General features: G+C 43.3%; 1 protein-coding gene across 1 annotated transcript; it reads left to right on the top strand.

The window, feature by feature from the left end:
* Positions 1-23,038, top strand: NAB1 (NGFI-A binding protein 1). The gene is made up of 8 exons (XM_080347057.1): positions 1-277; positions 5,523-6,356; positions 11,544-11,677; positions 12,691-12,742; positions 17,909-18,019; positions 20,342-20,483; positions 21,636-21,785; positions 22,876-23,038. The coding sequence occupies exons 2-8, from the start codon at positions 5,538-5,540 to the stop codon at positions 22,965-22,967; spliced, it is 1,500 nt and encodes a 499-aa protein (XP_080203183.1). The 5' UTR covers positions 1-277; positions 5,523-5,537; the 3' UTR covers positions 22,968-23,038.
* The last annotated feature ends 3,487 nt before the right edge of the window (positions 23,039-26,525 follow it).

Here is a 26,525-nt window from a genome sequence, read left to right as displayed (position 1 = left end):
CTCGGCCTCCGCGCTCGGCAGGCGCGGCCGCGGCGAGGCGAGCTGCGCGGGGCGGCCGCACGGCCCCCCCGGCGGCGGCAGCAGCAGCAGCAGCAGCAGCGAGGCGGTGGCGGGGACCGGCTCGCCCACCCGCCCCGTCGATGGGAAAGGAGGAGCCTGGGCCGGCGGCGCGCAGGCGGGGGGGGCGCAGGCAGGAACTTCGGCGGGGCTGAGTCTGCGGCGCCGGGACGGCATCGAGGGAAGCCCCGGGCGGCCGGCGGCGGCAGCCTACTGCAGAGTACGTGCGGGAACCGGGGCGCCGGGGCAGCGCGGGGCCGGCCCCGCGGCGGGCGGCCGGAAGGAGCGGGCGGCTGGTGCGTGGGAGATTCCCGGAGCAATCCGGTGCGGGGGGGGGGGCCGGGGGAGCGGGCGGAAAGTAGAGAAACGTCCCCGCCGGGGCTGCTGCGCGGGGGGGGCGGCGGCGCGGGGGCGGCGGGGCGGGCCGGGCCGGACGGGACAGCGGGGGCGGTGCCCCGGCGGCGGGGACTGGTACCGGGGGGGGGGGGGCGGCGCTGTGGTACCGGCCGCCCCCCCGCCCCAGGCAGTGCGGTGCCGTGCCCCTCCGCGGCCTCTCCCCCCCGCGCGGTGGTTCACCCCCTCCTCCCGCCCCGCGGCCGCTGCCGGGACGTGCCGGGCTGCCGGGCCCGGTGGCTGCGGGGGGGCCGGGCCGGCACCCGCGCCCCTCGGCGGAGCCTTCACGGAGAAGCGACCTGCAAACTTGGTGGCGGCGGCGTGTCGGGCCCCCAGCCCCCGCGGTGCCCGCGGTTCCCTCGCCTCCGTTCCCGTCCGGGGCCGGTCCCCGCTGACATGCCGGGGCGGTAGGTACCGCGCCCCGCGCCGCGCTCGGGTGGGACGATCGCAGCGAGCGGGTGGGAATCGGGAAGTATTTGGGTTCTTGTTCTTTTTAATCCTTAACGCGATTTTTTTTTTTTTTTTTAAACGTTTGAAGTTTCTTATTAGTTGGGGCGAGATACCCATCTGTATTTGAATGCGAAACTCACTTATTAGGTTGTATTTTGGCACATCTCAGAGCTAGACAAGACTGTTTAATTTGCTAAGTCTCGCTTCTGCAGCTACATGTAATTTTCTTCTGCTAAAAGTCCTCTGGAAACGCTGCAAAAATGTAATGAATATGCAAAGCAGCCAGCTCTCACATCCAAATCCAGTTCGTCTTCAGAGACTTCTCAAAACGCCCAAAGTGATCAAGATGTATTATGAAATAATCACTTTTGCCTAAAATACAGCAATGTGATGTTTCGCACTTACTCCTTGTGCGCGTTCCTAATTTAATTGGTGACAGCCCAAATAGAATTCACCTGAAATAAAAATCTCAGAATCAGTTGGGGTTGATCGGTAGCTTTTACATGTAGTGCAGCCTTAAAAAGCAGGAAAACTGCTGGTGAAGCCCTTGCCGTGAGCCTGTATCCCACAGCTCCCGAGTTCTCCTTCTCCCGGTACTTCACCCACCGCCACCACCTGCTCCCTGCAGCCGCGTGTCTTCCTGAAACCTCTGGGAATTGTGCAGCTTTGAACTGGGAGTAGGAGAATGGGAAGAAACAGGAGTTTTCCCTGGTTAAAGATGTGGAGCTGGGCTGCTTCTGGTTTGTCTTGATAAGAGGGCGCGGGTTGCAGGAATAGGTTGTGATTCCTGTGCTGATGGTTTACAAATATTTAGTAGTGCTGTGTGGTTTTTGTTTTCCTTTTTCCTCGGAGTTGTGGTTGTGGTCAGAGTTCAGGTGACATCCAGCGTTTGGAGGGGAGGGCACGGCGTGTGGGGTGATAGGTAATGGGGGATGAATTACAGTTGGACTTGATGATCTTAACTGTCTTTTCCAACCCAAGTGATTCTGTGAGAATGCATGGTTGTGGGTTGCAAAGGCTGAGTGAAAATCTAACCAGTGATTTCCTGGTTCTTCTGTGGCTGTAAGACTATATAGCCTTGCATGTGTTTTAAACAGCTTTTTGTGTTATGGGGAATTTCCTTGCTGCTTTGTTTGTTCTATATGTGAAAAATGTATAAGGCAGCTGCTCTTGCCTGTGTGTTCCCACACATGGACGATAAGCGAAGAAGGGGGAGAAGCAGCAGCTCAGCTGCCATTGCCTCATTCATTTATTCCTGCAGACCTTCCCATGTGTTCCTGGCTTTTGCCCCCAAAGATTTTGCAGTTGCCGATACTTTTGAAGATCTACTTGCTGGCTCCTGAGGCAGCAGATGGTTCTGGTTTAGCTTCTTGGGGTTTGCCAGAGGACACGATTAGCAGGCTGTCATTCTGAACCGGGTTTGTTTGGGGTGGCAGGTTAGAAAGCCTCAGACTCCGGGAGGAGGCTGTGGAAGAGGGGGAACGTGCGCGGTGCCCCAGGGTCTTACCCGAGGTGAGGAGTACACACGTCTCCTGGCTGTGAGCTCGCCCCGTGTCTTCTCGTTGTGTAACCTCCTCTGGTGCTCACCCTTTGCCCTGAAAGCACAGTTTCTGCTGCACAGAGGAAGGAGAACAGCAGTGGTGGAAAGCAGCGCTTTAGGTCTCTTAGGTGCGGTTTAAAGGCCGCCTGAAGGATGTGAGGTGGTGCTGAGACCTGAGGGGCTGCGCTCAGGCTTTGCGTGGCAGGATCGGTGAGCAGAGCCAGGCAGGAAGAGCGATGCCGTGTGTCCTTTGGGTTAACATCTCCCCTGGTTCCAGCAGTGCTTTCTCAGCAAACCTCGCTTGGTGCTTGTCCTCCTCCCAAGCCTTGTCTTATCCTCCAGGTCAACTAGCTTATCTGTTCTGTAGGCTGAGCTGAGTAGAGCCTGGAAAAGCAGCCCAGCTGCCTGGGAGAGAGGAGGGAGCCTTCCCCTTGTACAAGTTTAGGAAGACTTGGGCTGCCATTGAGGTGCGTGCAGAAGGAGCTCAGTTTAGTGAGAGGAGAAAAGAGGTCAAAAAGGAGGAGTGTTTGAAAATGTGTTCTCTGCAGAAATCGGTAACAATCTCAAATGGAAAATTCGCGTGGCCCTCTCGCAGGAGTTACTGTACTAAATTTGGAAAGCAGAATTGGTCTTCAAAGTACAAAACAAAAGGATTTCAGTCTTGCTTTAAATGCAAATCTCCATGCAGCCTGAACTGTGGACTTGCTGCCGACGCCTCCATAGTACATATTAATCCAGTTTTATCTGTCATGAGGAGATTTGTTGATTAGAAGCCTCCAGGTGAAGGCTGCTCGTGGACTGTTGCTGCTCTTCCAGCCCGTGGGCAGGAAGAATGAGCGGCGTGCTCCTGGAGCTGCGGGGCTGTGTAATTGCGCTGACACCGTCCTCCAGAGTCACTTTAGCTCTCTGCACAAAGTCCATTTGTATAGATTCATGTAGATTTTATGCTAAGATGGATTGCTTTCTGGGCAGATGGCTATTATTGTAACAGTTCTCTTAGTTAATTTGTGGTATTGTTGGTAGAAAGTCAACATCATTTGAAATAGGAAGGTAGAAACGGCTACTGAAATGCCACTAAACAAGACACTGTTAGTTTTGTTTGTCTTGTCAAAGTTTGTATGGAATGGGAGGATTTTTCTAGGAACCTCCATGAAGTGATGGCAATTTAAAAAATACTGAATTATGTACCATTTAAAGGATTACCTTCAGTGGTTTTCCTCATTTTCCTTGTTGCTGTAGGCAGTACTTAGCTGGTTTTGTGCAATTAACTATTATTTTTGAAAGCTAAACTGTATTTCTAGAATATGTAGCTCTTCAATGTTTCCAGTTTCAGCCTTAGTTCCAGAGTGTTCTGTTCATTGGCTCTTGAGCTCACCAGCAGCTCCTTGAGGTGGCTGCTCAGATCTAAACAGCTATTGATGTCCCTTCTTCTTTACAAATACTAGCGTACAAAGAATTATATGAACAGCTGCTTGTTTGGGGGTTTTGTGGGTTTGTTTGTTTATTTTTTTTCCCCCAGGCTTTTCTTCCTGAAAAGGTTGTTTGTAGATATTCTGTTCCTGCCATGTACGTTTTTCTAGAGTTTCTGTTGCCTTCCTAATTTTATTTTTCTCTAGTAGAGTTTAATCAAAGTTTTGTAGCAAAAGCCTGGTCTTTCAGATATTTCCTGAGTAGAAGTTGAGTTCCATTTGTTGTATCTGTACATTTATATTGAGTTAATAAAGAAAAAATGCATATTGTAAAAAAACCCAATATGCTGAAGTGCATACTTTAAAAATAATTTCTGCCTTAGTTTTAGTTTTGATTACCAGTCTCCCAGTGCCCCTAAACATACGTATATTCTTGCATCGGAGTTTCTAGGGGAGGGCGGCTACGTGTTATTAAAATGCTTTCCCCCCAGTGTGTGCAAATAATTCTGTGTGTGCCAATTTTTAGGTTACTACTGTGTGTTTCTTAAACTGCAATGTGATAGTAAAGCCAGAGAAACGTTAGCAGACCAGACCAACTCCGTGTTTTAGTCCTGTTACTTTCCCAACCAACTATAAATTACATGCTTTAGATCTTATTGATTGGTGGTTTAGCTTAACACAGTAATACTGGAAATTATGCGCTCGTGGTTGCGAAAGCCATCGTGGAGTGAAGATGTGTACGTGTGAGATCTTAGAATTCCCTGAAGAGTTTATGATTTGAGGGATAACTGTGGATAACGGGTTTTATGAAGTCGAAACTTGTGCAAATGGTTTTTCCGCAGCCGTAAAGGTAAAATACTGCTGCAGTTTGTCTGCTGGGAGCCCTTGGAGCGCAGTTCTGTGTTGCTGAACAGTATTTCATGTCGAAAGTGTCAGTGACATACAGGCCTGTTGGCAAATGCAACGGGCAGGTGAATTTAAAATACATTTTTTTAATTGTATGTGCTGGAGCCCATCAGTATTTTTGCTTCATCTGCAGACATGGCTGCCCTAATTAAGATCAGCAGAGGCATTAGGTAATTTTTTACATGAAATGGGGAAAACTGTAGAAATACTTTGTTCTGTACACCCTTTTACTGATCCAGCTTCGTTAATCCTCAGGTTCTGTGAAGTGCTTCTTTCTTCTTTGCTTTCCTTTTACAGTCCTCCACATCGCTATGAGGGAAATGATTTGAGAATTAAGGCAAATCTAAACTGATGAGTTTTATTTTCTTCAGGGGATCTAGTATTCAGTAATTCTTCGGCGTGTTTTGTGATCATTTTGATTTGAAGATATAAAAGAGGGTAAAGTAGAAGCAGTGAGCAATATTGAATGACATTCTTGGGAACAAACATGAAGTGGGAATGCTTAAAACAAACTGGCTTCATGTTTGAATCATCTTTTTTTTAGGTGCGTTGCAACTATCTGCCCATTTGTTTTTTCACAGATGTTTCCATTAAGTTAACCAGTCAAAAAATAGAGCTATCGCCCCTTTTTTCGTTTCCATACGGGTTCTTATAATGAAAGAAAAAATCCTATCTGCTGAGTAGAGAATCTTCTGGAAGGGTGGGTGTTGGGGCACCGCTTCTGGATGTTCTGGTGCTCACCTGCTCTCTGTGGTTACCGTTCGCAGGTTCTCTCATCCGTGATGGCGTCAGCTCTACCCAGAACCCTTGGGGAATTGCAGCTGTATCGAATACTACAAAAAGCGAATCTCTTATTCTACTTCGATGCCTTCATTCAGCAGGGTGGCGACGATGTCCAGCAGCTCTGTGAAGCAGGCGAGGAGGAGTTTTTGGAGATAATGGCTCTCGTAGGCATGGCTAGCAAGCCGCTTCACGTCCGAAGGCTGCAGAAGGCTTTGAGGGACTGGGTCACAAACCCCGGGCTTTTCAACCAGCCTCTCACCTCCTTACCGGTCAGCAGCATTCCGATATACAAGCTGCCGGAAGGGTCTCCTGCGTGGCTGGGGATCTCCTGCAGCAGCTACGAAAGGAACAGCAGCACCCGGGAGCCTCACCTGAAGATCCCGAAATGCGCTGCCACGACGTGCGTGCAGAGCGTGGGTGCGAGCAAATCTGACGTGGTGGGGAGCTTATCGCTGCAGAGCGGCAGCGAACCGAGACTCTGGCAAGGACACCACACCACCGAGAGCGAGCATAGCCTTTCCCCGGCTGACCTGGGCTCCCCAGCTTCACCAAAGGAAAACAGCGAGACCCTGGATGCCGCTGCTGCTCTATCGGTTGCTGAGTGTGTAGAACGCATGGTCCCCTCCCTGCCCAAAAGTGACTCGAATGAAGTCAAGGAGTTACTGAAAACAAATAAGAAACTGGCAAAGATGATTGGTCACATCTTTGAGATGAGTGACGATGACCCTCACAAAGAGGAGGAGATCAGGAAGTACAGTGCAATATATGGCAGATTTGACTCGAAAAGAAAGGACGGCAAACATCTCACCCTCCATGAGGTAAAACCCCATGAGTGACAGTGGCCTTTTTCCCCTATTCCTACACTTTCCATGAGCTGCTCATGGTATGTGCTTTTTGTAGGGGCCATTCTCACCAGGTGACAGGAGTTGTGTGTCGTACAGGAGCTGCAGGGAGCCCTGTCTTGGGACGGACATCTTGGGTGCAGCAGAACCCTTTGTGGGTGGCTGTGTGCACACACGCACTGGTGACTTGGTGTCGTCACACTGCTCGGTTGCTGACCCCCTGTCAGACATGGGGCTTAAACAGTTTGGCACTGAAATAGCAAACCAGGACTGCACCGAGTGTGGCCCTTGGGATTCCAAGCGTTTGGCGTATTTTTAAAGCAGTTCTGTTTTGATGTTCCTTTGCCTCTTTGAGAGCAGACTGGTTGGTTGGAAGATGAGTAACTAAAATTGCTTGTGCCTAGTGACAGGATCACCTGGCTTGGTTACAGCCTTCTGCCCCCTTCCCTCACCTCGAGAGCCTGCTCTGGAGCTTGTGCCCTCCAGGTAAAAAGGATTCTGCTGATGAGGTCTCTAAACCCAGTGGAGGTGGGATTGTTTGCATTTAAATTGTGGTGAAGCTTAATTATCCAGCCTGTGGGGCTTTTTGGGCATGGTGGTCTTAAGTGGTCAAGTGGAAGGGAAAGGACCATCTCCAGTGTTGATGAGTGGCTGTAATTTGAAGGTTTGTGCTTTAATACTTGTGTAGCAGCTGTTCCCTCTGGTCCTTAGAAGTCCACGTGGGCCTCCTTCGCTTCTCTGCTGGTGTTCTTGAGGCTCGCAGTGCGTGTGTTGTAACGCAATAGGTGTGTCTGGGTGGGAGCAGTGCCAAAGTACAGTACATGAGGAGAACAAACATTAACTCAAAGTGGTGCCAAAACTCTGATATGAATGCTGCATCAGCGTTTTCACAGTTAACAGTGATTGCAAAATTTCAGTTGGATTTAAGATTTGGCATGTGAGGCTTAGCTCCCAAAAGGAAAGGCAATGTTTATGTTATAGGAGTGCCAAAAAACTGTACTGGCTTTAGCCTTTTTTTGCTTCAAGGAAACGTTTTGTAGGTGTGTGATCCATAGCATAAGACTAGGTTCTCTCTATGCTTCTGAATAGAAGGGCAGAAGGAAACAAGACGCATTTCTTTACATTTTTGTTTAGGTATTTGCATTTATAAGGCAACTGCCCATCGCCAGCAGTGACTTCACTAGAGCTTTTACTGCAGGCTGGGGAGATGCTTCCAAGGGAACTTGTCCGTAGTCAACCGCATTTCTACCACACGGTTTTAGTTACGCAGGTTTGCTTATGTGCTTTGTGGCTTTATGTTGAACACTTACAACGTATGAATTCACCCAGTGTGCAAGAACAGATCTCTTCTTACTCTCCTGACCTTGCGGAAGCCTCTCCCAGAGCAGAACAAGTTGTGTGTGAGATGGAGGCAAGATTTGAAAGGATGAATTGTGTAGGTGCTCTGTACATCGCTGCAGAGTCAGGGTTTGAGGAAAGGGGGTTCTCCCCACCTGAGGATCGAGGAGCGAATAGTGGGGTGTTAGTTCCAGGGAGCAGGGTTGCAAAGAACTGGAAGAAAGGATGAGGGCTCTGCCTTGTTAATCTTTATTTTTCTTTTTTAGTACTGCACTACAGATCTTCTCTACATCATTGTAAAACCATGTTTAAAAATGGAATGAGAGCATGGTTTGGCTTTAGGAAATATTTCTATCGCTATTATGATTAAGGGCACAGGATCAAAGGAGTATGTGGTTGACTTATGCCTCACTTACGCATGTGGGGCCTCACTGAACTCGATGGGAACCGCACACATGCAAGCAAGAAGAATTTGCTCATAATTGGTTTACTGTTTGCTTAAAGAGGCTGGATTTCCCAAAGTTTTGTCTTGAACAGTTTTCTCTCCGCTTCCATTTTAAAGGAGAAAACACACAAATAGTAGCAGCGTGACATTTTTTTTGGTTTCAAATCTGCTAAACCAGAGTTTGCCTTCTGTAAACTCAACTTCAGTGGATTTTATTATTTTTTTTTGGATGGCTTAAACAATTTGCTGCTCAGAAGGCAGGACCTTGAACAACCAGGGAGGTAAGTTTCTGCTTGTCCAGGGACTGTGTTTCTGCACGTGTTAATACATTCCAAGGCTGTCATCCTGCCTCGCAGTTCAAGGTTTCTCCTTGCAGCTGGCAACAAACAGCTGAATAAACCTCGCTATGAATTTAAAAAGATGAAGTAGTGGTTAGCTTCTGAATGTGAAGATCAGGATACCTCCGGCTTCTCAAGCAGAGTGGAGTTGCGTGCAAACTAAACACAAACTTGCTGGAATTATTAGTGGTGAATTAGTGAGAATATTGTCTGTTTCACTGTGAACACTGACGCGTCTCAGGAGGTTTGAGCAGCCGGCAGAGGCTGGTGGGGGCTGTAGACACTGAGCTGGTTTGGAAGCGTGTGCTCTTGGTAGGATTATCCGCATAAGGTAACGCTCTGCCGTGAAATCCGATGCAGAATCTTTGAAAGATGTTCAGAACTAGTAAACATACTGTGCTTAATCCATCCCATTGTCTCAGTATTACACGGCTTTTCGAGCACAGAGAGCACTTTATGTTTGAAGCTGGACTGGAGGAGGGATGAACTCAGTGACCCATGTGTGTTTGAGTCAGGTTTGTAATTTGCATGTTAGTATTTCAGTACTTGTCTAGGTACCTATAAAACCAAAAAAAAATTCCAATTTAATAGTGTGGGAAACAGGAGTAAGAAATGCATGTAATAAATTTTGTCTAGCTTGATCTCTTCCTTTTGCTGACTTACCGAAAGAGTAGGACTTGGTATTTAATTATGTGGTTTTTTTAGTGGAGAAATCGATGAACCCCATCAGATGGGAATATACCCATTCCTCTCTGTGGAGCCTCTATGGTTATGTGCTGCTCCATATCATTAAGGCTTCCAGCAAACAATCTTTATTTTTAGGCATGCAGTTTTATGCCTCCTGAAAAGGCAGGAAGCCATGATGCACTTCAATTCAGTAAGTCTGGATGTGACCTGAAAGAAGAAACCAGGAAAAACAAACAAACAAACATTTGGCTTTTCTCATATATCAGGATAAACAGCATTTGCCTACAACTATCCAAAGCATGTTCAGTCACTTCAGCTCTTTGCAACCTTTCTGCACTTTATTGAGGGATAAAAACCATGCTTTGTAAGCATTAGCCATATTATTTATCCTCTGAAAAGTAATAGCTATCACTCTTACAGAAATCAATGCGTGCTTTGGGTGGTAGTTCTTCTCATCAGCGTTGTGTTAATCTTTTATTTCTGTGCTTTTTTTTCCTTGTGTTTTTTTTTCTGAAAAGACAGATATTGTGGAACAATTTTCCGGTCTAAGGGTAATGGTTTGTTATTCTAGTACATTGTATTGTAGGAACATAGTAACCTAGAGATGTTTCACAGATTAAAACCTAAACTTCCCAGCCTTGTGCATCTGATCTCTGTGAGATATTTTTTTTCCCACTGTACAGAGGCTGAAGGATTAGGCAACATATCTGGTTCACCTGTTAAAGACATGTTTACACTCTGATTAACATTCAGGTATCCCAGGAAATGCCCTACTCAGATCAGAGGTTTTTATACTAAATACAGGAAAAAATGCCTGTGATGTATTAGGAGCAGCAATTCTGTGAGAGGTTTTCCTAGACAAAGCCTATGGGCACAGGCCGCTGAGAGAATCTCAGCTCTTCTGATACGTTTTTGTTGTTTTCAGCCTCCCTGGAGAGCAAGTCTTGCGTTAGGAAAAATATGTTTTCCGTGGGATACAGTGGGGTGAGGGGGCGAGTTGGTCGCCCTCCTGCCCAGAGACACCAGTTCCCTGCCGACCTCCCTCCTCAGCCTCACCTTCCTCTCCTTGCACAAGCAGCGGTGTTGGTGTCCGAGCGCGCACTCATGTGGTCCCACTGTGCTCGGGCACAAACTCCGGTGCTGTGCACAGCCACATGGAGGGCTGGAGATGGCACATGGTGCTCCCTCATCAATATACCTGCCGTGCTGTGCAAAACTGGGCTGCACGGTAATATTCACCAGCCTGAGATGGGTACAGAACGTACTGTTGACAGCAGCAGCAAGGCTTAGGCTGGGCTCATTTGTGAGAAGCCAAGGCCATTCTGAGCAGCTTCATTTCCCCAAATAAAGAAAAAACAGCTGTATGATTCTGTTGGCCTCTTGCTGTTACACCTCATTACAAGCACTGGCTGTTCCTCAGCTGAGGAAGGGTGAAAACGTCTCTTGAGCCCCCGATCACTGCGGGAGGAGCAGGGAATCTCCAGCATCTCGGTTTTGATGTCTGTCCTTGAATTAATAGTTACGTTGTTTGTCCGTGGTGTTGATTGTAGGCTTTTCTGACAGCAGTATTGTTAAGCTCGTATAATTCATGACAGTGTCACCACTTTCTATAGGCTTCTGAAGAGCACTACAAAACCGCTTAGAGACTTAAGGCTTTTTTTGTTGTTGTCCCCCTCTTTATGAAACTATTGCCAGCAGCAGAGGGACTAGAAATGTGTCCCAGCAGGCTCAGGAAAACATCCTTCAAACCAGTTACATTTGATTCATGTCTGAAGATAGTCTTCACAAACATGAGGTTGAGAAACATAGCTAAAAACAGTTTAATCGTTTCTTAAACCATCACCTTCTACAGAATGTGTGCTGTATTCACCAGGGAAAGCCATCTGTACCCACACTGTCAGGGTGGTGGTGGTGCTGTGTTTTTTTGTTGTTTTGGTTTTTTTGTTGTTTTTTGCAACTCTTGGGCATATTGCATTTATAAAAATAGTATTCCCTGTAAACCAGGCTTTGGGAGCCAAATACTGTGAATGTTCAGAGCTACTGTTTTAAACTGAGATTTAATTAATGCTGGGATGAGGCACAAACGGCGCACATTGAGAGTCTTACAATAATGTTTTGCTTTAAAGGACATTAAATGCACCAACCACGTTTATATCTTTTCCTTCCCAGAGGCTTACCTGGCTTAGGAAGGGTATAGATAAATTGAAGAAACCCTCCAGGGCTTAGTATACAATTATAAGTAATTTTACTTGCAACTTCAATTTTTTATTCTTTCAGAAGAACAGGTACTTTTACAAGCACAATGGGTGGAAGTACGCAAAATCATGAATCCCTGGTGTTGTGTTTGATTTCCAGCTAACAGTTAACGAAGCAGCCGCTCAGCTGTGTGTAAAAGATAACGCGTTGTTGACCAGGAGAGACGAACTCTTCGCGCTAGCTCGGCAAATCTCTCGAGAAGTTACGTACAAGTACACGTACAGGACTACCAAGTAAGGTTTTAATTAACTCAAAGGACCTTTACTTGCAGGGAACTAATCAGTCTGATAGAATTTCTTCTGAAGCACTAGAGACGCTTTCTGCTTGCTCTTTAGCTAGCAAAGTGCTCTTCTGAGGAGGGCAGGAAAATGCTGTTTAAATCCTGAAGCTTTCACAATGCTACAATTTAGCTGTCTTGAATTACCCTGTCAATGGCTCTCTAGTTTTCCAGATTTTGGGATGATAGTGCTTGTTTCAAGGCATCCGAGAGGTTGACATTTGAAGTATTTGATGCATTTGTGTATTTCAAGGTTAATATCAGTCGGCAGGGTAGCCAAAGCTGTTCAATGTATAAATTTCTTTTTCATATACGGATTTGGTGTTTTAGTGTCCAGGAAGTGGAGGAGATAAGGTTGTAAGGAGAGGCTTACAGTCTTGTCTTAAAGGAACTGAAGCTCACTCCTAATTTCAGTTGTTACCGTTCTGTTAAGTTAACTGCTGTTACGAAACAGTAATGGAGGTGTCACAGCTTTTAAATATAAGTAAAACTATAGAATTAATAAATACAGTTTAAAATCTTGATACTTTCTATATATTGTTTTAAATGTTAACTCCCTGATATGTAATTCAATATTCTTTCAAAATGCATTTTCCTACACTCTACACTTCTAGGAGTTTTTTAAGGTTCTCCTTTGGTCCCTTTCTTCCATAGTGATTAATGTAAATATGCATCCATTCTGAGTAAGCAGTGCCAAAGGCATTTCTGTAATTCTCTGTGCTCAGGTAGCTTTCCCTTCTGTTCAGAAGAGTGCATGAGTCTCTTGACACTTACAAAAACAGCACAAGGTGCTTCTATTCCTCTATACTTGAGTGACATTTACCGCCAAGTCCAAGTGAATTGGAGGCTTTTTCTGTGCACCTCACTTGTTCTGGTATTTTTTCCTTGACTCTGTTTTTCGTGCTTATTTCTGATGGTCAGGGTTAACGTGCTGTTGTTCGCTGATTGCGTATGTGTTTTCTCTTCTAGATCTAAATGCGGAGAGAGGGATGAGCTGTCACCAAAGAGAATCAAGATAGAGGTACAGTATTGTGACTCCTGTATTCTGACCTATGCATGCTAAAATTCGCTGTGGTTTTGAAGGGATCTCTTAAGGGAAGTTTGTCAGAAAAACATTTGACAGACAGTTGATGGGTGTGAGAGAAAGGAAACATCACCACTGTCTCTGCAAATGGAAGCGCTTGTTGGAGAAGCCTGTGGGAGCAGGGGCAAAGAGTAGGATTTGCTGAATGGTAGAGTTACTCTCAGTGTTTTGCCCTCTGAGTAGGAGGAGGAGGAATGGGACTGACTGACATCTTGGGGTGGAATAAGCTCAAGTTCTAAAGAAAATGTCGTCTTATAAGGCCTCATGTATTTAAGTCAGCGCGAGGTGCGGTTTTCTTAATTTGCTTGAGTCAACTTTTCGTCACGTCTAGAATCCAAAATTCTGGGTACAAATTGGTGGCAGAATACTAGCCGTCTCTGGCTATGCTATAAATTATAAAACTAATAATACAGGAAAGTCAGAAGTTAACTAGAAACTATGTATGTCAACACAAATGGTTGTGCCTGTACATATTAATTTACGCTGTTCTGTAATTAGTTTTATATAAAAAACGTTTATACATGGCTAATGTATACACCTGCACAAGATGTTGCTTAGTGACATGCTGGGAGTTTCTTGTTAGGAGTGCAGGAGCAAGGTATATATAGTTCACCTTTTTCTTCAGTTATCACTACTGGAAAATAAATCTGAGGCCTTTTAAAAAATCACTTAAAAAAATATTCAAAAGTGTGGATACCTATATACCTCATAACAATAGCAGATCTTCCTTTTTAATTTCTTTTTAAAACAAATTACTCTTTCACTGTTACTGGGTATCTAATTCGTCCTTAGCATGTGGGGTTTTTTAAATTTGTCCTGTCTACTCCAAAAGATGTAGGCTAAATGTGCATTAGAATGTAAGCTAGATTTGTGTGACGCAGATATGTGATATATTCTTTAACCACAGAGGAAAGTTTCAACATATTGTGAAATGTATTTCTCATATGCAACTCAGTCTGTGATAAATGATGCACCAAATGTGAGGCTTTAATTTTTTCAGTAGTGGTATAGAGGAGTTAATATTTCTTATTTATTTTGTAAGTTCCATTAAGTCTGTGTTGAGTTGTAGTATGAGCTTATATAATATAAAATATGCATGTGTGTTGAGGATTTACTGGTAGCTTTGATAAGTCAGGAATGTCATTTAGATGTGTTGGGATTTGCTTTGACCTATGCTTGTACTTCAGCCCAGAAATAAGGGTGGAGAGAAGCTGTGTTAAATGGTTTTATCCACCTTCACCATTGTCTGCCTTGACCGACACGTTGCAGGATGGTTGCTCGAGTCTCCCCGCTTTTATTCAGTCTGGTCCTAATTTGTAGGAGCCGGTGGGGACCTGCTGCTTCTTTGCCTGAAATAGTATTTCACTGTTAGATTGCAGCATTAGCAAGTTTTTCCTTGCTTCACTGATAACTGATGATGAGCATGACACACTGCAAAGGAGGTGCTTTTTTTCCCCAGAATCTTCATTGAAAGAAAAAAATAAAATTAAAATATTGAAAAATACAGGCTGGAACTTCAGGATTTTTGGAGAGCAGGAAATCTGTGCGTTCTCTTATTTTCTGTGTGCTGAAATCTCAAGACCCTGGGAGGCCTGCTTTCTGAGAAAGGATGCTTACTTGGTTGTCTTTTTGTCTAAAATTACCAGTCATATTTTAAAATGTGTGTGAAAATTTCATGTCCTAGTGGTGCAAATTACTATTTCAGAGATAGGACTTTTTTTTTTTTTTTTTTCCAAAATAAGAAACTTTAAGTTGAACTAAATAATCTTTCAGCTGATAGCATACCATTAGTAATTATGAAATGACCAGTGTTGTCTCTTTCCTTACAAGTTTGGGAGCCTTCTGAGGAGTAAACCATTACTTCAGTGCATTACAAGTCTGAGTTACACTGGAGATCGTTTAATTTTCTTCAAAGAAATTTTAAAAAGATGCAGAATTAAAACAGTCGATCACCTTTACATGTGGTGTTTCGGTTCTTGTGGCTTGCATCTTTGAAAGAAAAAAAATAATCCTTTTTTAGCAGTATGTTTAGGGATTCTCTGGGTTTTTTTTCATTTGTTTTTAGAAAGCTAGAGGTAAAAATGAAAATAATAGCAAATGCTGCAGATTTTTCCTTTTGTTCTGGATGAGAGTTCTCTATCTTGTTTTTAAAATCGCGATGCTTCATTGTGGCTTGATTACCTCTCTGTCATGCTGGTATCATACAGAGGATCTGAACATGAGTGATGTTGTCGTGGTTGTAAGTAGCTCTGTCTTTTGTGTGTGTGTGTGTGTGGTAAAGGTCGTTTTGCCCCTTTCCGTTTTAAGGCTGAACTCTGTGTTTTGATTCACCATTCCTTTACCCATTAGTCATTAACGTTTCCTCAAAGCATGGCCTATAAAATACTGATGTTAGAATTCGGAAAGACTTCACACCCTGTTTGCGTAGTGTTGAAGATTACTTAAAAAAAAAAGGATGATGAGTTAATTTCCTGAGATATAATAACACTTTAAAAAACCTCCGGAGAGCCTCTGAAGGTCATCCTAGAGCAGAGCTGTGTGTGCAAGCTGCAGCCTTTCAGCCACCACTGTCAATTTATCCTCTTCAGGAATATGAAACGCTCCCGAGCATCACAAAGAAACAATATGCCATGAATTACATCAAATTACCTGTAAAAAGCGTTTCTCTCCCCCTGCGAGCTCTCCCCCGCGTATTCGTCGAGTGGGTGGGCGAGCTGTGGGAGTGAAGTGCGGAGAAGGAGGAGGGAAAAATTCCAGGCGAATGACAGACTAAAGGTGCTGAGGGAGTGAGAAAGGGAATGAGGCGAACTGAGATTTGGGAGCAGATTGTAAAAAGGAGGTTGTGGTTCCTAAATCTGCTCCGGAGAAAGAGCAGGAGAGGGAAATAGGGATGGAAACAGCACATCTTGTGCAGTGAGAGGCTACTCATCACTGCTTGGGAGATGATGGGGTTCCCCTTCCAGAGACAGCGTGAACAGCCAAGAGGGCAAAGAAAAGAGAGTTTTTAAAAATGTAGTATAAAGGAGTTGCTCTGCGTGTCAGCATCTCCGTTTGGCTGAAGGGGAGGAGTGGGGAGGGCTTGCAAAAGCAAATTTGCCACAGCTCCGTGGGAGTGGGGGGAGACAGGTGGGAAGACATGAGCAGAGGCTGCAAGGAAACGTCTTCTCTTGGTGCCGGTACGGGTGGAGGGAGAGGGGAGAAACGGCCCCGCTCCGCCCTCACCGAGAAGGTTAAAAAGAAAACCAGTCCACATGTGTTTGTCACAAAACCAGCAAAAGCAGTAGAAGCTACTGTTTGCATAGGAAAAATGTCATTAGAGGGAGCGAAAAAGCACATGTGGGACTGAGAACATCTGCTGCGCAAAGCCACTTGAAAAACAGCCGCGTGGCAAAACAAGAAGGAGCGGGAGGAACCGCCAGGCAAACGTGGTGCGGAGCAGGTCCTCTCCTGGGCCAGCCTGCTCCTCCTCAGCCCTCCCCGCTGGGAAGGGGTGCGGAGCGGCATCGGCACCCCAGAGTTATGTGACCGACAGGTGACAGTCACGGCAGCAGTGGGCAGTTGGCCCCGCTTCTAGGAAACAGCCTTTGGTTTTGTATCAGCAAGTGATCACAGATACATTATAAAGAGCCGTGTGACCTGTTTTGTTGCAAAAATAGGATCCTGAGTGTTAGGTTTTTGTGTATTCGGTTTCTCATCCTCCTACACATAATCGTTCTCTCCCAAACAAATTCAGGTCTAACTACAAAAATGGTCAGTGCTCATGGAAATGCGCTGCAAAGCCTTTGTTTCTAGAGGATGAGGTTTTGTGGCAATTTACCTAGTTATGAGGTTTTGCATACCTATCGTGTTTATTTTTCCCCTGAGGGAGTATGTTGGGTGGATAAAAGCTGTGTGCAGTGTTCAGACAGATTTTTGTTTTCTGTTTTTCCGGAGCATAAAGAGTAGCTTTATTGGCATTACGTTGCATGGAGGGTCTGGTCTGCTCTGCAGGTCAGTGAGCAGCTTGTGGCAGCACGGACCTTGTAGTCCTTCCACTGGGGTGTTCTGAAAAATCGCTTTTCTTTTTCTTGATCTGAAACATGATTGTCCAGCTGTTGTCAAAAATATTGTTTACATGCATGTGCTTTCAGAATGCACAAGAAAAATATAACTAATTTGGTGTACTTTTGATACCTGCATCTATGGATGCTCAATGACAGATGATGTTGTTTTCAGATTTGGGTCTGCCTTAAGATCTCTGGCTTCCTCTCACATTTTTACAGTCACCTATGTTGGGCTTTTGTAAACATTTCTGGACGTTCTTCTATTTTACATGTGCTTTCCTTTTATAATACCAAGCAGGATAAATTTCTCATCTTTAACCTTTGCTTCGATGATTAATATGTTTTAATGGAGTCTGGCAGGCTTTCACAGAGACTTTATTTGCTTGATTGGTACATATGCAAGCTGCAAAAGAGATTTGCATGTCATAAGGATTTGAGACTGAAAAAAATACTGAATTGTGTCAAAAGCATTTGAGACTGAAAGAATTATTGGATCGGGTCTTTGCTACCCTGCTTTTCAAATGGTCATGTTTCTTGTTGTGATACTAATACCAGTTCTATGTGAAATAATGTTGAATTTTGGGAGGCTTTGCTCAGTTTCTCAAGGTCAGTATGGGCAGCTACTGTGCCTTATTCTCAACTACATATAGACTTGGTATGTTAAGAATCTCCAAAACGGCTGTATGTAACGAGTGACAGAAACCATGGGCTTGAATCTGCCCGGCAAGATTGAATGTAAACTGGCTTGATGTAGTCTGGATTAACCTGAAACTGCCAGAGATGAGATATGATTGTCTGTGTGTGCCATTTTAGATATACCGCTGTTGTTGTAGAGGGGCTGTGTGTGTTTTTTGCACAAATTTAAATGAAGTAAATGGCACAAATATGGAAATTGCAGTCCAGAATTTTCACAGAGGTTCAGGAATGTATTTGTTTGTGTTGTTTGGTTTGGTTTGTTTGTTCTGTTGTTGTTGTTGTTTTCTTTTGAGTATACAAAGAGAGCGAAGAAAAACCAATAACATGCCCTTCTTGCTGTTTGTTTTTTTCTTACGCTCAATAGGATGGTTACCCTGATTTCCCGGACACAGTCCAGACGCTTTATCAGCAAGACAAAATGCCACTTGCTTTGGCTAAAGGGAAGAGTGAAGACTCAGCAACTCTTAATTCCCAGGTAAGTCAACCACACTGCACTGTGAATAGTACGGGCCATGTCTTTGTGCATTAATTTTGACGTATTTTTCTGGTGACTAAAGTAATTACTTTCAGTTTTCAAAGGCTACCTAGCTTAGCTGAGGTTGCATCACTCTTAATTTGAGTTTACCTTCTGAAACTGTTTTAACACTGTGCTACAGCTTTACCCTCGTTAGTTCCAAGGAGGTAGAATCTAGTGTAGTAGGTTTGAAAATACGTGATTGCATATTGGAAGCAAGTAGGGTGCTGTGTAGGGTACTATTGGTACAGTATGTGCTGTGTTACTGGCGCTATTAGCTATGAATAGAAAGTTCAGGTTGCTGAGTCTAGAGGAATAGAGCAGGCGATCTTGGAGTCCTCAGTTCTGACACTTCTTGTAAGAAGAAAGGCCAATATATTTAGGAAATTGTGAACCTCTGGATCGAGAGGATAAATTGACGTTCTAAATAACATCTAGCATGGTGGAAGTGCAGTGTTTTTGAGTATCCGGAAAGCTTTTTATAAATGAAGATGGGTTTCCAACTCTTTCTTTGTCTTTTCTGTAGTGTATCCCAGCCCAGAGGCAAAATACGCATCTCCTACTGCCAGTTGTTGCCAAGAAGGGATTTCATGTTAAGTTGCAACAGATTTATTTTGTGTAGCTGATTTGGGCAAATGCAATCACCAAATTTTCACAGGAGATTACATTCAGGAGTTAACGCTCCTGTTTTCTGAGACTAGGTGTGTTACCCTGTCTTTTACCTTCTTCTATTGCAAAATAGTGTAGAGTCATACAGATCTCTTCATCGTGATACACCAAAAAGCAATTAATGCTGCATGTTCTGATGTCACGTATTGAATAAATGAACTTGATTGTTTGCAAGCTCATTTTCATCTTGTATATGCTTTAAAGTTTTCATTGGTCACTGCTACATAACAACGGACTAGAGATTTATTTTAAGCTTAAATGTATGTGCAACTCCACAAGTTTTCCTATGGTGATCAGAAGCATCATTGCAGTCTAAAATTCTGCTTTCATACCAATTAAACAACAAAGATAGCATGAGTGAAAAAATTTTTTATTGTTTTAAAAAATGTTTTACAGTTCAAAAGTTGTAACAGGAGCGACAGAATATCAAAGTCAAAGCACACTTGAAAGTAAACTATTTGAAAATAGTTTCTTTTTTACTTACCTCCCAAGACCAAGCTTGAGCTTGGTGTTTTTCTGCAGCCTCGATCATGTCATAACCGGGCTGTCAGGGTCGTTGCTGTGCTGGAGGAGCTCAGGCTTTGCTGGTCTGTTGTACTGTCCTTGTATTTGTAAAGTGTCGAACTGTGCTGAGTAAGCAGACTTTTGTGGGAAGTCAGGGCTTTCATCATCTCCCATGAGAAGTTCAGTACTCTGCAATTAATAGACCTCTGTACTAGCTGAAACAATGGTGGCATTGCCTGAAAGAGAAATGAATTTTTTCCTATTGATCATAGATGCTAAGTTTGTACACTTTCTGTTCTTATGTTCATTGTGGCTCTTCTAAATCAACTTTCTTGACTTGTGATTTTCTTCTTATTTTTGCAAGATGCTTTTTTACATTCTCGAGAGCAACTTGATTATATGGAAAGTTAGAATTCTCTTGGCGTTCAAGTCACCGACAAACATTCAGACACCATTTCCTCCCACATTGCGCTGCATTGTTTAGCTTCACTCTCTAGAGGTGTATAGGTCTTGTTCTTCTTCTAGACAGACATTTCACACCTTTATCCCCCACAAACATACTGTCATCCTACACTTTCAGAATGGCAGATTTTGAAGCTTGTGTAGTGCTGTTTCCTAAAATAAAGACTCCAAGATGTCTGGTGAAATCTTGGCACAAGTTGTTAGCAGATGTTGCCATTGCTCTTGGAATACTTTGTGAAGACATATATTTGAACAGAGCTAACTGGATAATTAAGACCTTATTTTTTTATTTTCTTGAGATTCTTTTCACGTAACCTGCAGTCGTATAGTGCAGAAAGTGATTTTTGTGTGTTTTCGAAGAACAGAATTTAATGTTGCTTTTCCACATGGATGAACTACAGCAGCTTACATTTTAAGTATTCTCGAGTGACTCAGATCTACAGTATGAAAATCTTCATGGGTGCAAAAATATTTTGTTTGCTTGGTAGTTTTGAAGAAACTGTAAAGCACACATCTGTACATATGAGTCAACAAAAACCTATATCTAGGCTGTTAGGCTTATCGTTTGATATTGTTTTTTTCCCCTGTGTTTTGACTTGCTAAATGTACAGACAAATTTTTATTTTTTTTCTTTTGCTTTATTTGCAGTCGGAAAAGGTGATGGCAAAACAGATGGAGTTTCTTTGCAACCAGGCTGCGTTAGAGAGACGTCTTTCCACAGGGTGTTACCGGCAAAACTCGGAAGAGCACAGCCCTAATGGCATGTCATTAGATAACGCTGATGGACAAGGTACGCTGGCTTCCAGGCACATACATCTGATATGATGCAACTGCTGTCAGTGGCATTATTTACCTTCTACAGAACAGTGAGCACTGAATGGACAAGACAAGATCTCTGCAGTGCTCACAGTCTAAATAATGCAGTGAGATGTATAGGCAGATTCTGCTCTGTCACTCTGATGTATCTGGGCAAACGGCTTTCCCTATGAATAAAGGGGGGAAGGAAGAAAGGAGAGTGCACTGCTGGTATTGAAGGGTGGAACTTGGCTTTAGCTTCATCCTCAGTATTGAAAACAGAGCAGAATGTTGCATTTAATTAGTGTTCTTGCTTTGTGGGAACTGAAAGTAAAGCAGGTAATGTAGTCGTACCTCTTTTTGTTTACCTGTTTGTGCAGTCTAGGAACAAAACCTGAGGAGCTGGCTATGTAAATGAGAACTAAGCAGATTCTAATGATGTTTTTAGTAGCTTATTATTCTTCAAAAAGCTTACAGTTTTGTGGTTATCTCTGTGATTTACCAACTGGCTATTCCTTAGCTTGAATTAATTTTAGGAGTGTTTGTTTTGTTCAAGCGCTTGCTGTTTGGATTTCTTTTTTTACTGTTGTGAAATGAGACAAAATGTTACAAACACAAGAAATACAACCAGAAGTTTTTGTATTTGTTATTTAAGAGCTTGTTTGTTTAAGGAGAGGGAAGAGAAGCAGTAAGGGGAGAAACTAAGGGAATCAAGGTACGGACGTGTTAAAACATAGGTTTTCATTTGTGTGTATTGGTCAAGCAATGCGGTACACAAGTATACAAGAAGAATTAGGTGTGTGGATCCAGCTCTTCTTGGTAATGCCAGCTTCTTTACACCATGTATCCTTTGTGCAGTAGAAGTGGGAGTTTTTAGGATCTCAAAGGGTTATTTGGGCAGAATAAGAGAGATGATTTTTTTTTTATTATTATTATTTTTTCCCTGTATGGCTGAGTGCCCCATTCTAGCAGTGCCTGTGCAGCAGCATATTTACATAAGCCTTGTTTGGCTAGAAATCTTCCCTAGGCAGCTGGAATTCAGGGTGCACTTTTTGCTGATAGAATTACTATGTCTTTAAGTCTCTACCTGTCTTTTAATATTGCTTTGCTTTTAATGCATCAGTGTTTCACTGTGAACAACTTCCAGGTGAGAGGCCGCTGAATCTCCGCATGTCAAACCTGCCGAGCAGACAGTTGCAGCACATTTCACTCGATGGAGAGCAGCACGTTGGAAAACCTCTGTGCGGAGATTTGATCCGGCTTTACCCCAGCAGCGAGGCAAAGTCCCAGTCCTCAGGTTAGTGCTACCACTTGTAAATTGCTCACTGCTTCTTACAAAGCCTGGGATGAACTTACTGATATGTCATGTCTCGGAGTGAAGGAGTGAGTAGCTCAGCCTGGCGTGCTTTGTGTGTAACCCTTTAATCAAGGCTCTGCACAGAAATTCAAGAGGGGTGTTACTTGTTAATCCAGAACCAGATTGAATATGATTTGGGAAAAGCTTAGAAGATGCAGTAACTAGGTTTACATAAGCAGGTTCTGGCGCGTGTGTGTCCTTAGTGAGCAGTGTTGACCTAAACTACTCCTGTTAAATACTTGTGTTGCTGTCATTGTAATGCAGTTGGATCATAACGTGTCTTCACTATGTATAAAGCAATCTAACTTTTTATAGAAAGACTTTTTATTCAGGATTGTAAGGACCTGGCACTGTTTCTCTACTATGAACTAAATCATGCAGTATGTCTTTGGAACTGGGTTTCCCGTTCATTGACTTCTGCTTGCCGATGATCTTGTCATTTGTCTCTGGCACTGGGAGAAACTCATTTTGAGTCTGACAGAAGACAGCAAGAATCCTTTGTGAAATCTATATGGGTGTTTCCAGTTTAATACTCAGCACACTGAAATAAAGCCAGGAATTCTGCAGACTCGCAACTTTAGGAATAATAGTGAAATTCAATCTGAGTTTGGAAGATGCAACAGGAAAGAGGTTATTTGTGAAACAAGATGCAAAAGTAGTTGTTTTGAAGACTGGGCAGAATCTTGCATCTTCCGCTTTGCTATATCCCAATCGTCACCTTTTTTGCGGTGCGATCATTTTTGCCAGCGATAATTCACTTAGTGAAATTGGCGGTTGGGGATTTTTCCCAGTTCCCTTTCAAAATGCAACTGAAGTAAGTCTGTGGTGACGACTCTGTCATTGCCACAGTGTGACTGAGGTGCTTCTCACCCAGCTGGGTTAAAGCCCAGTAGGAGGAGGCAGAATTTATTGCTTCAACTGCTGCTATCCATATGGTTCATGGATTTCTTTTTTTTCCCTTGAATTAAGAACAGAATATATTTGTTTCCAAGCAGTGTTGTTTAACTTTTCTTTTTCTTTCTTAATGCAGAAGGCCTTGGTATTTTAAAGGATTTTCCTCATTCGGCTTTTAACAACATAGAAAGGAAGGTCATAAAAACAGAACCTGAAGACACAAGATAGTCATTCAGCTCTGGAAAACAGCGTCATAATAAAGAATGAAACTTCACAAGAGAAAAAAACCAGCCTTAATAACCAGCGTTGCCTCATTCAAATAAGAGATTTCAATAGCCAAAGCCTAAGAACTGGTACAGTAATCTGTGGAAACAGGAAAGCAAGAGACACTGCAAACTAAAACAGTGATACAGGCAGATAAACATTCCTGTAAAAGTGGTTTTATAACATGGGGAGATTCACAAATTAATATTGTGGGTCTTCATTATTTAAGAATGTATTATGTATTTGTATAACTTATCAGAGTAAATCTAGATGTTGGGACGTGTATTGAGTCCAGTAGATGTGGCTACAGTTCATTTTACTTGAAATTTCAATGTCTACTTTAAGTGTACCTAGCGTAGATATGGTTGTTAAACATTTGAATTTAAAAAATCCTTGGAGAATTAGGAATGCAAACCTCGTGACACAATTAACAGCAACTTTGCAACAATATTTGTAGAAAACAGGAAAATGCATAAAATATTTCATGGTTTAAAATGTTACGTGGATATAGCATTTGATAGACCTAGACCCTGATTCTGTATTATAGCAGACGTACTTGACACTTAACTAACGTGACATCACTTTAATGGTTTCAGCAGCCTTTGTGTAACACACTTACAGCGTAATTCCTACCTGCAGTTTGGGAGGGTAGGAAATGCCAGGTAGAGTATGGAAGAGTCCATATGATCGGCTCCCATTTTGTTGCGGAAAACTAAGGTTTGATATACTGTACAATTACTAAAATCTCATTTGGTAGGAAACCCAAGAGACCAAGTAGCGTGGACAGGGCTGCAAGAATTGTGATTCAGACCATTGTAAACTTTTGGACTTTTCTGTGGATCTTTAAGAAAACAAAACAAAATGCATCCCAGGTGTGGCAAAGATGAAATACAATGCAGGATTTATGCATTGGTGTAAAAGGTTGCACTTGATATCCAGAAACCATAAGATCTTTTGGAGGAGAGAGACAAGGAGTTATGTCTTCAGCATGTGACTCCTTATTAAGTGCTGTCCAGCCCACATGATTCTATGAATATACCGTATACTGCATACAGTATGCCAATACGTTTCTTTATATATGTGCTTAATTAACATCTGTATTCTTTATTTATTTGACAGTTTTTATTTTTTGTACATTTTCACTTTTGTCATTTTGACTAAGGAGAGACAGTTGGCATATAACTTTGGAATTTACCATGGTGTGTTTGCGTGCATCCATTTTTCCTCTGCGCAGCTCCCTCAATAAGAGTGGCTTTCCCACAGTCAAACTAGTTATATGCCTTAGTTTCTGAATACAGTTTTTGCCTACAACATGTTGGGGAGGGGAAAAGGAGGGCTGAAGAGAGTAAGTTGCCATGCCAGTGGGTAAACTTCCATGTTCAGGTGCGCACTTCATGTCTGCAGTTCGCTCTGTGTCATAGATGTGTATTAATGGTTCAGTCACAGTCTGTGTTGTGCTGAAACAATCAGCAAAATGTGAGCTGAAATGTCTACACTGCAGTCTCTTATCACTGTAAACATATCTAATTATTTTATCACTTTTGATTTGTGGAACAAAGCTTTATAGTAGAAACACCAGTAAACAACTTTTTATACTATTAAAATGTTTGGTTTTTTTTAAAAAAAAAAATTCTTGAACTGTATGGTACTGTTTCACTTACCGGAGTATCTTATTTTAAGCAATGGAGTTTGCAGCTTTGCTGTTAGAAATAAGGGATTGAATGTGTAGTTATATTTCCTCATTCCTGTTGTGTGAGCTAGTAGTACAGATAAGGTATTTCTCCAGTTTGTAACGTTTAGCCAGTGCCCTGGTTAGTATCTGAGTAGCTTTCATGAGACGTGTTTGGAACTTGCTAAAGGATGCGGCTTCAGGTTTGAACTGTACAGCTCGAGTGGTAGATGGTACCAAGCAACGAGGCTTTAGAGATGCAGGAAATGCTGGTTTTTTCAACATCTGGCACGGTCGAAAGTTGCGTGTGGATCGCAGAAGCTCTTAGCTTGCTGGTCTCTTCGCTTGAAGTGAGAGGAAGGAAGAAGAACTTGTTAAGCAACACGCTGTTTCAGTTGAGTCCAGAATTTATTTTGTAAACACTAATGTATTAAATTTGCTATAAATTAAAGTATATAACAGTTATATTTTTGAGTTGTAAATACAGTACTTTGTGTCACGGCCAGGTGGTTATCTCTAGAATGATATTTCAGTTTATAGTCCAACAGGCCATTTCAGTCTCAATAAGCTGGAAGCGATTTTTTTACTGGTTTGCAGCTGTATGGTTTTTAATTTTTTTTTAACCTGGAGGGGGAGGTGGGAGATACATTCCAAGATTGCACATACGTTTGGTAACAGCAAAGAATTCAAGCATTGGTCTTTCCATGACAGAGGCCTGGGTGGACTGCGACCTGGGCAGCCTCTGGAGCTGCAGGTGAAGGCTTGTCCACATCTGCTCTTGGAGGGTTCCTAGGCCAGCCCTGCCAACCATGCCTGTTCTTATTCACATGTTTATGTTGTTGCTTACAAAATAAAATTCACCGTGAGAACTCCTTAGTTTCCCCAGGGTTTTTCCTTTTTCTTTTTTTAATTGTGTTTTCCAAAAGGAGATGTTAATTTTCTGGGCACAGGGGAGGAGGGAGTAGCTTAAACTGCAGCTCTCACTGGATAAATCCTCTTCCTGCTCTTGAGGTTGCTCCTCGTTTATGGGGGCTTTGGTGGGCCAAGGCGAAGAGGGGGGAGCTATCACCCAGCAAAGGGCTGCAGCGTCGTGGTCTGAACGCCCTCTCTACCTCCTGTGCTCTTGTGTGTGCTTCTATTTGCACAAGAATGCAAACACAAATGGGAAGAGAAACAGACTGCAGAGCAAAAATATCAAAGAGAAGGAGTGGGGGGAAACCCCACCAAACAACTTCCAAAAGGTGCAGCTTGCTGAGGTGGCACAGAACGGGGAAGAGTCCCCTCAGCCCAAGGGGGCGGAGGAGGGTGCAGTCCCCCTGCCTTACCCCAGCCCAGAGGAGATGGAAGGTCGGAAATCAGAACCAATGGCTTCATGGTACTGTTTTTTTCACATGTTCAGTGTGATCTTGCCCTGTTCTGGGAGCAGAAATAGGAGGAAGAAGGAAGAAGCTTGTTACTGATGCTTCAAAGGTGCAAGGGTGGAACAGAATATGCCACAAATGATTGATCTTCAAGACTGCAGACATGTATAATTGGAAAACCTTATATATATATATATATATATATATATATATATATATACATATATATATATATATATATATATATACATATATTTTAAACTTGACCTAGGCAGAGCAGTGACTGAAGTTCAACAAAAGCACTGTGATGTCGGACTGCCACGGTCCTCCTGGGGCCCGCCACAGGCTTGTGCCAGGCCCACCAGATCCAGTGCCTTGTCGAGGTGGGTACTGTGAGGTCCTGGCTTGGAGAGCACTGTTGGATCAGACAGCTGTTACAGAAGGGTTCTTAATGTTAGTCTGAAACCTCAGGAGGTGCCTGTTTCTCATGCA

The sequence above is a fragment of the Nesoenas mayeri genome (genome assembly GCF_963082525.1).
Source record: "Nesoenas mayeri genome assembly, chromosome: 6".
Lineage (NCBI taxonomy): Eukaryota > Metazoa > Chordata > Aves > Columbiformes > Columbidae > Nesoenas > Nesoenas mayeri.
The sequence above is the reverse complement of the archived record's forward strand: the minus strand, read 5'-3'. Positions and strand labels throughout refer to the sequence as shown.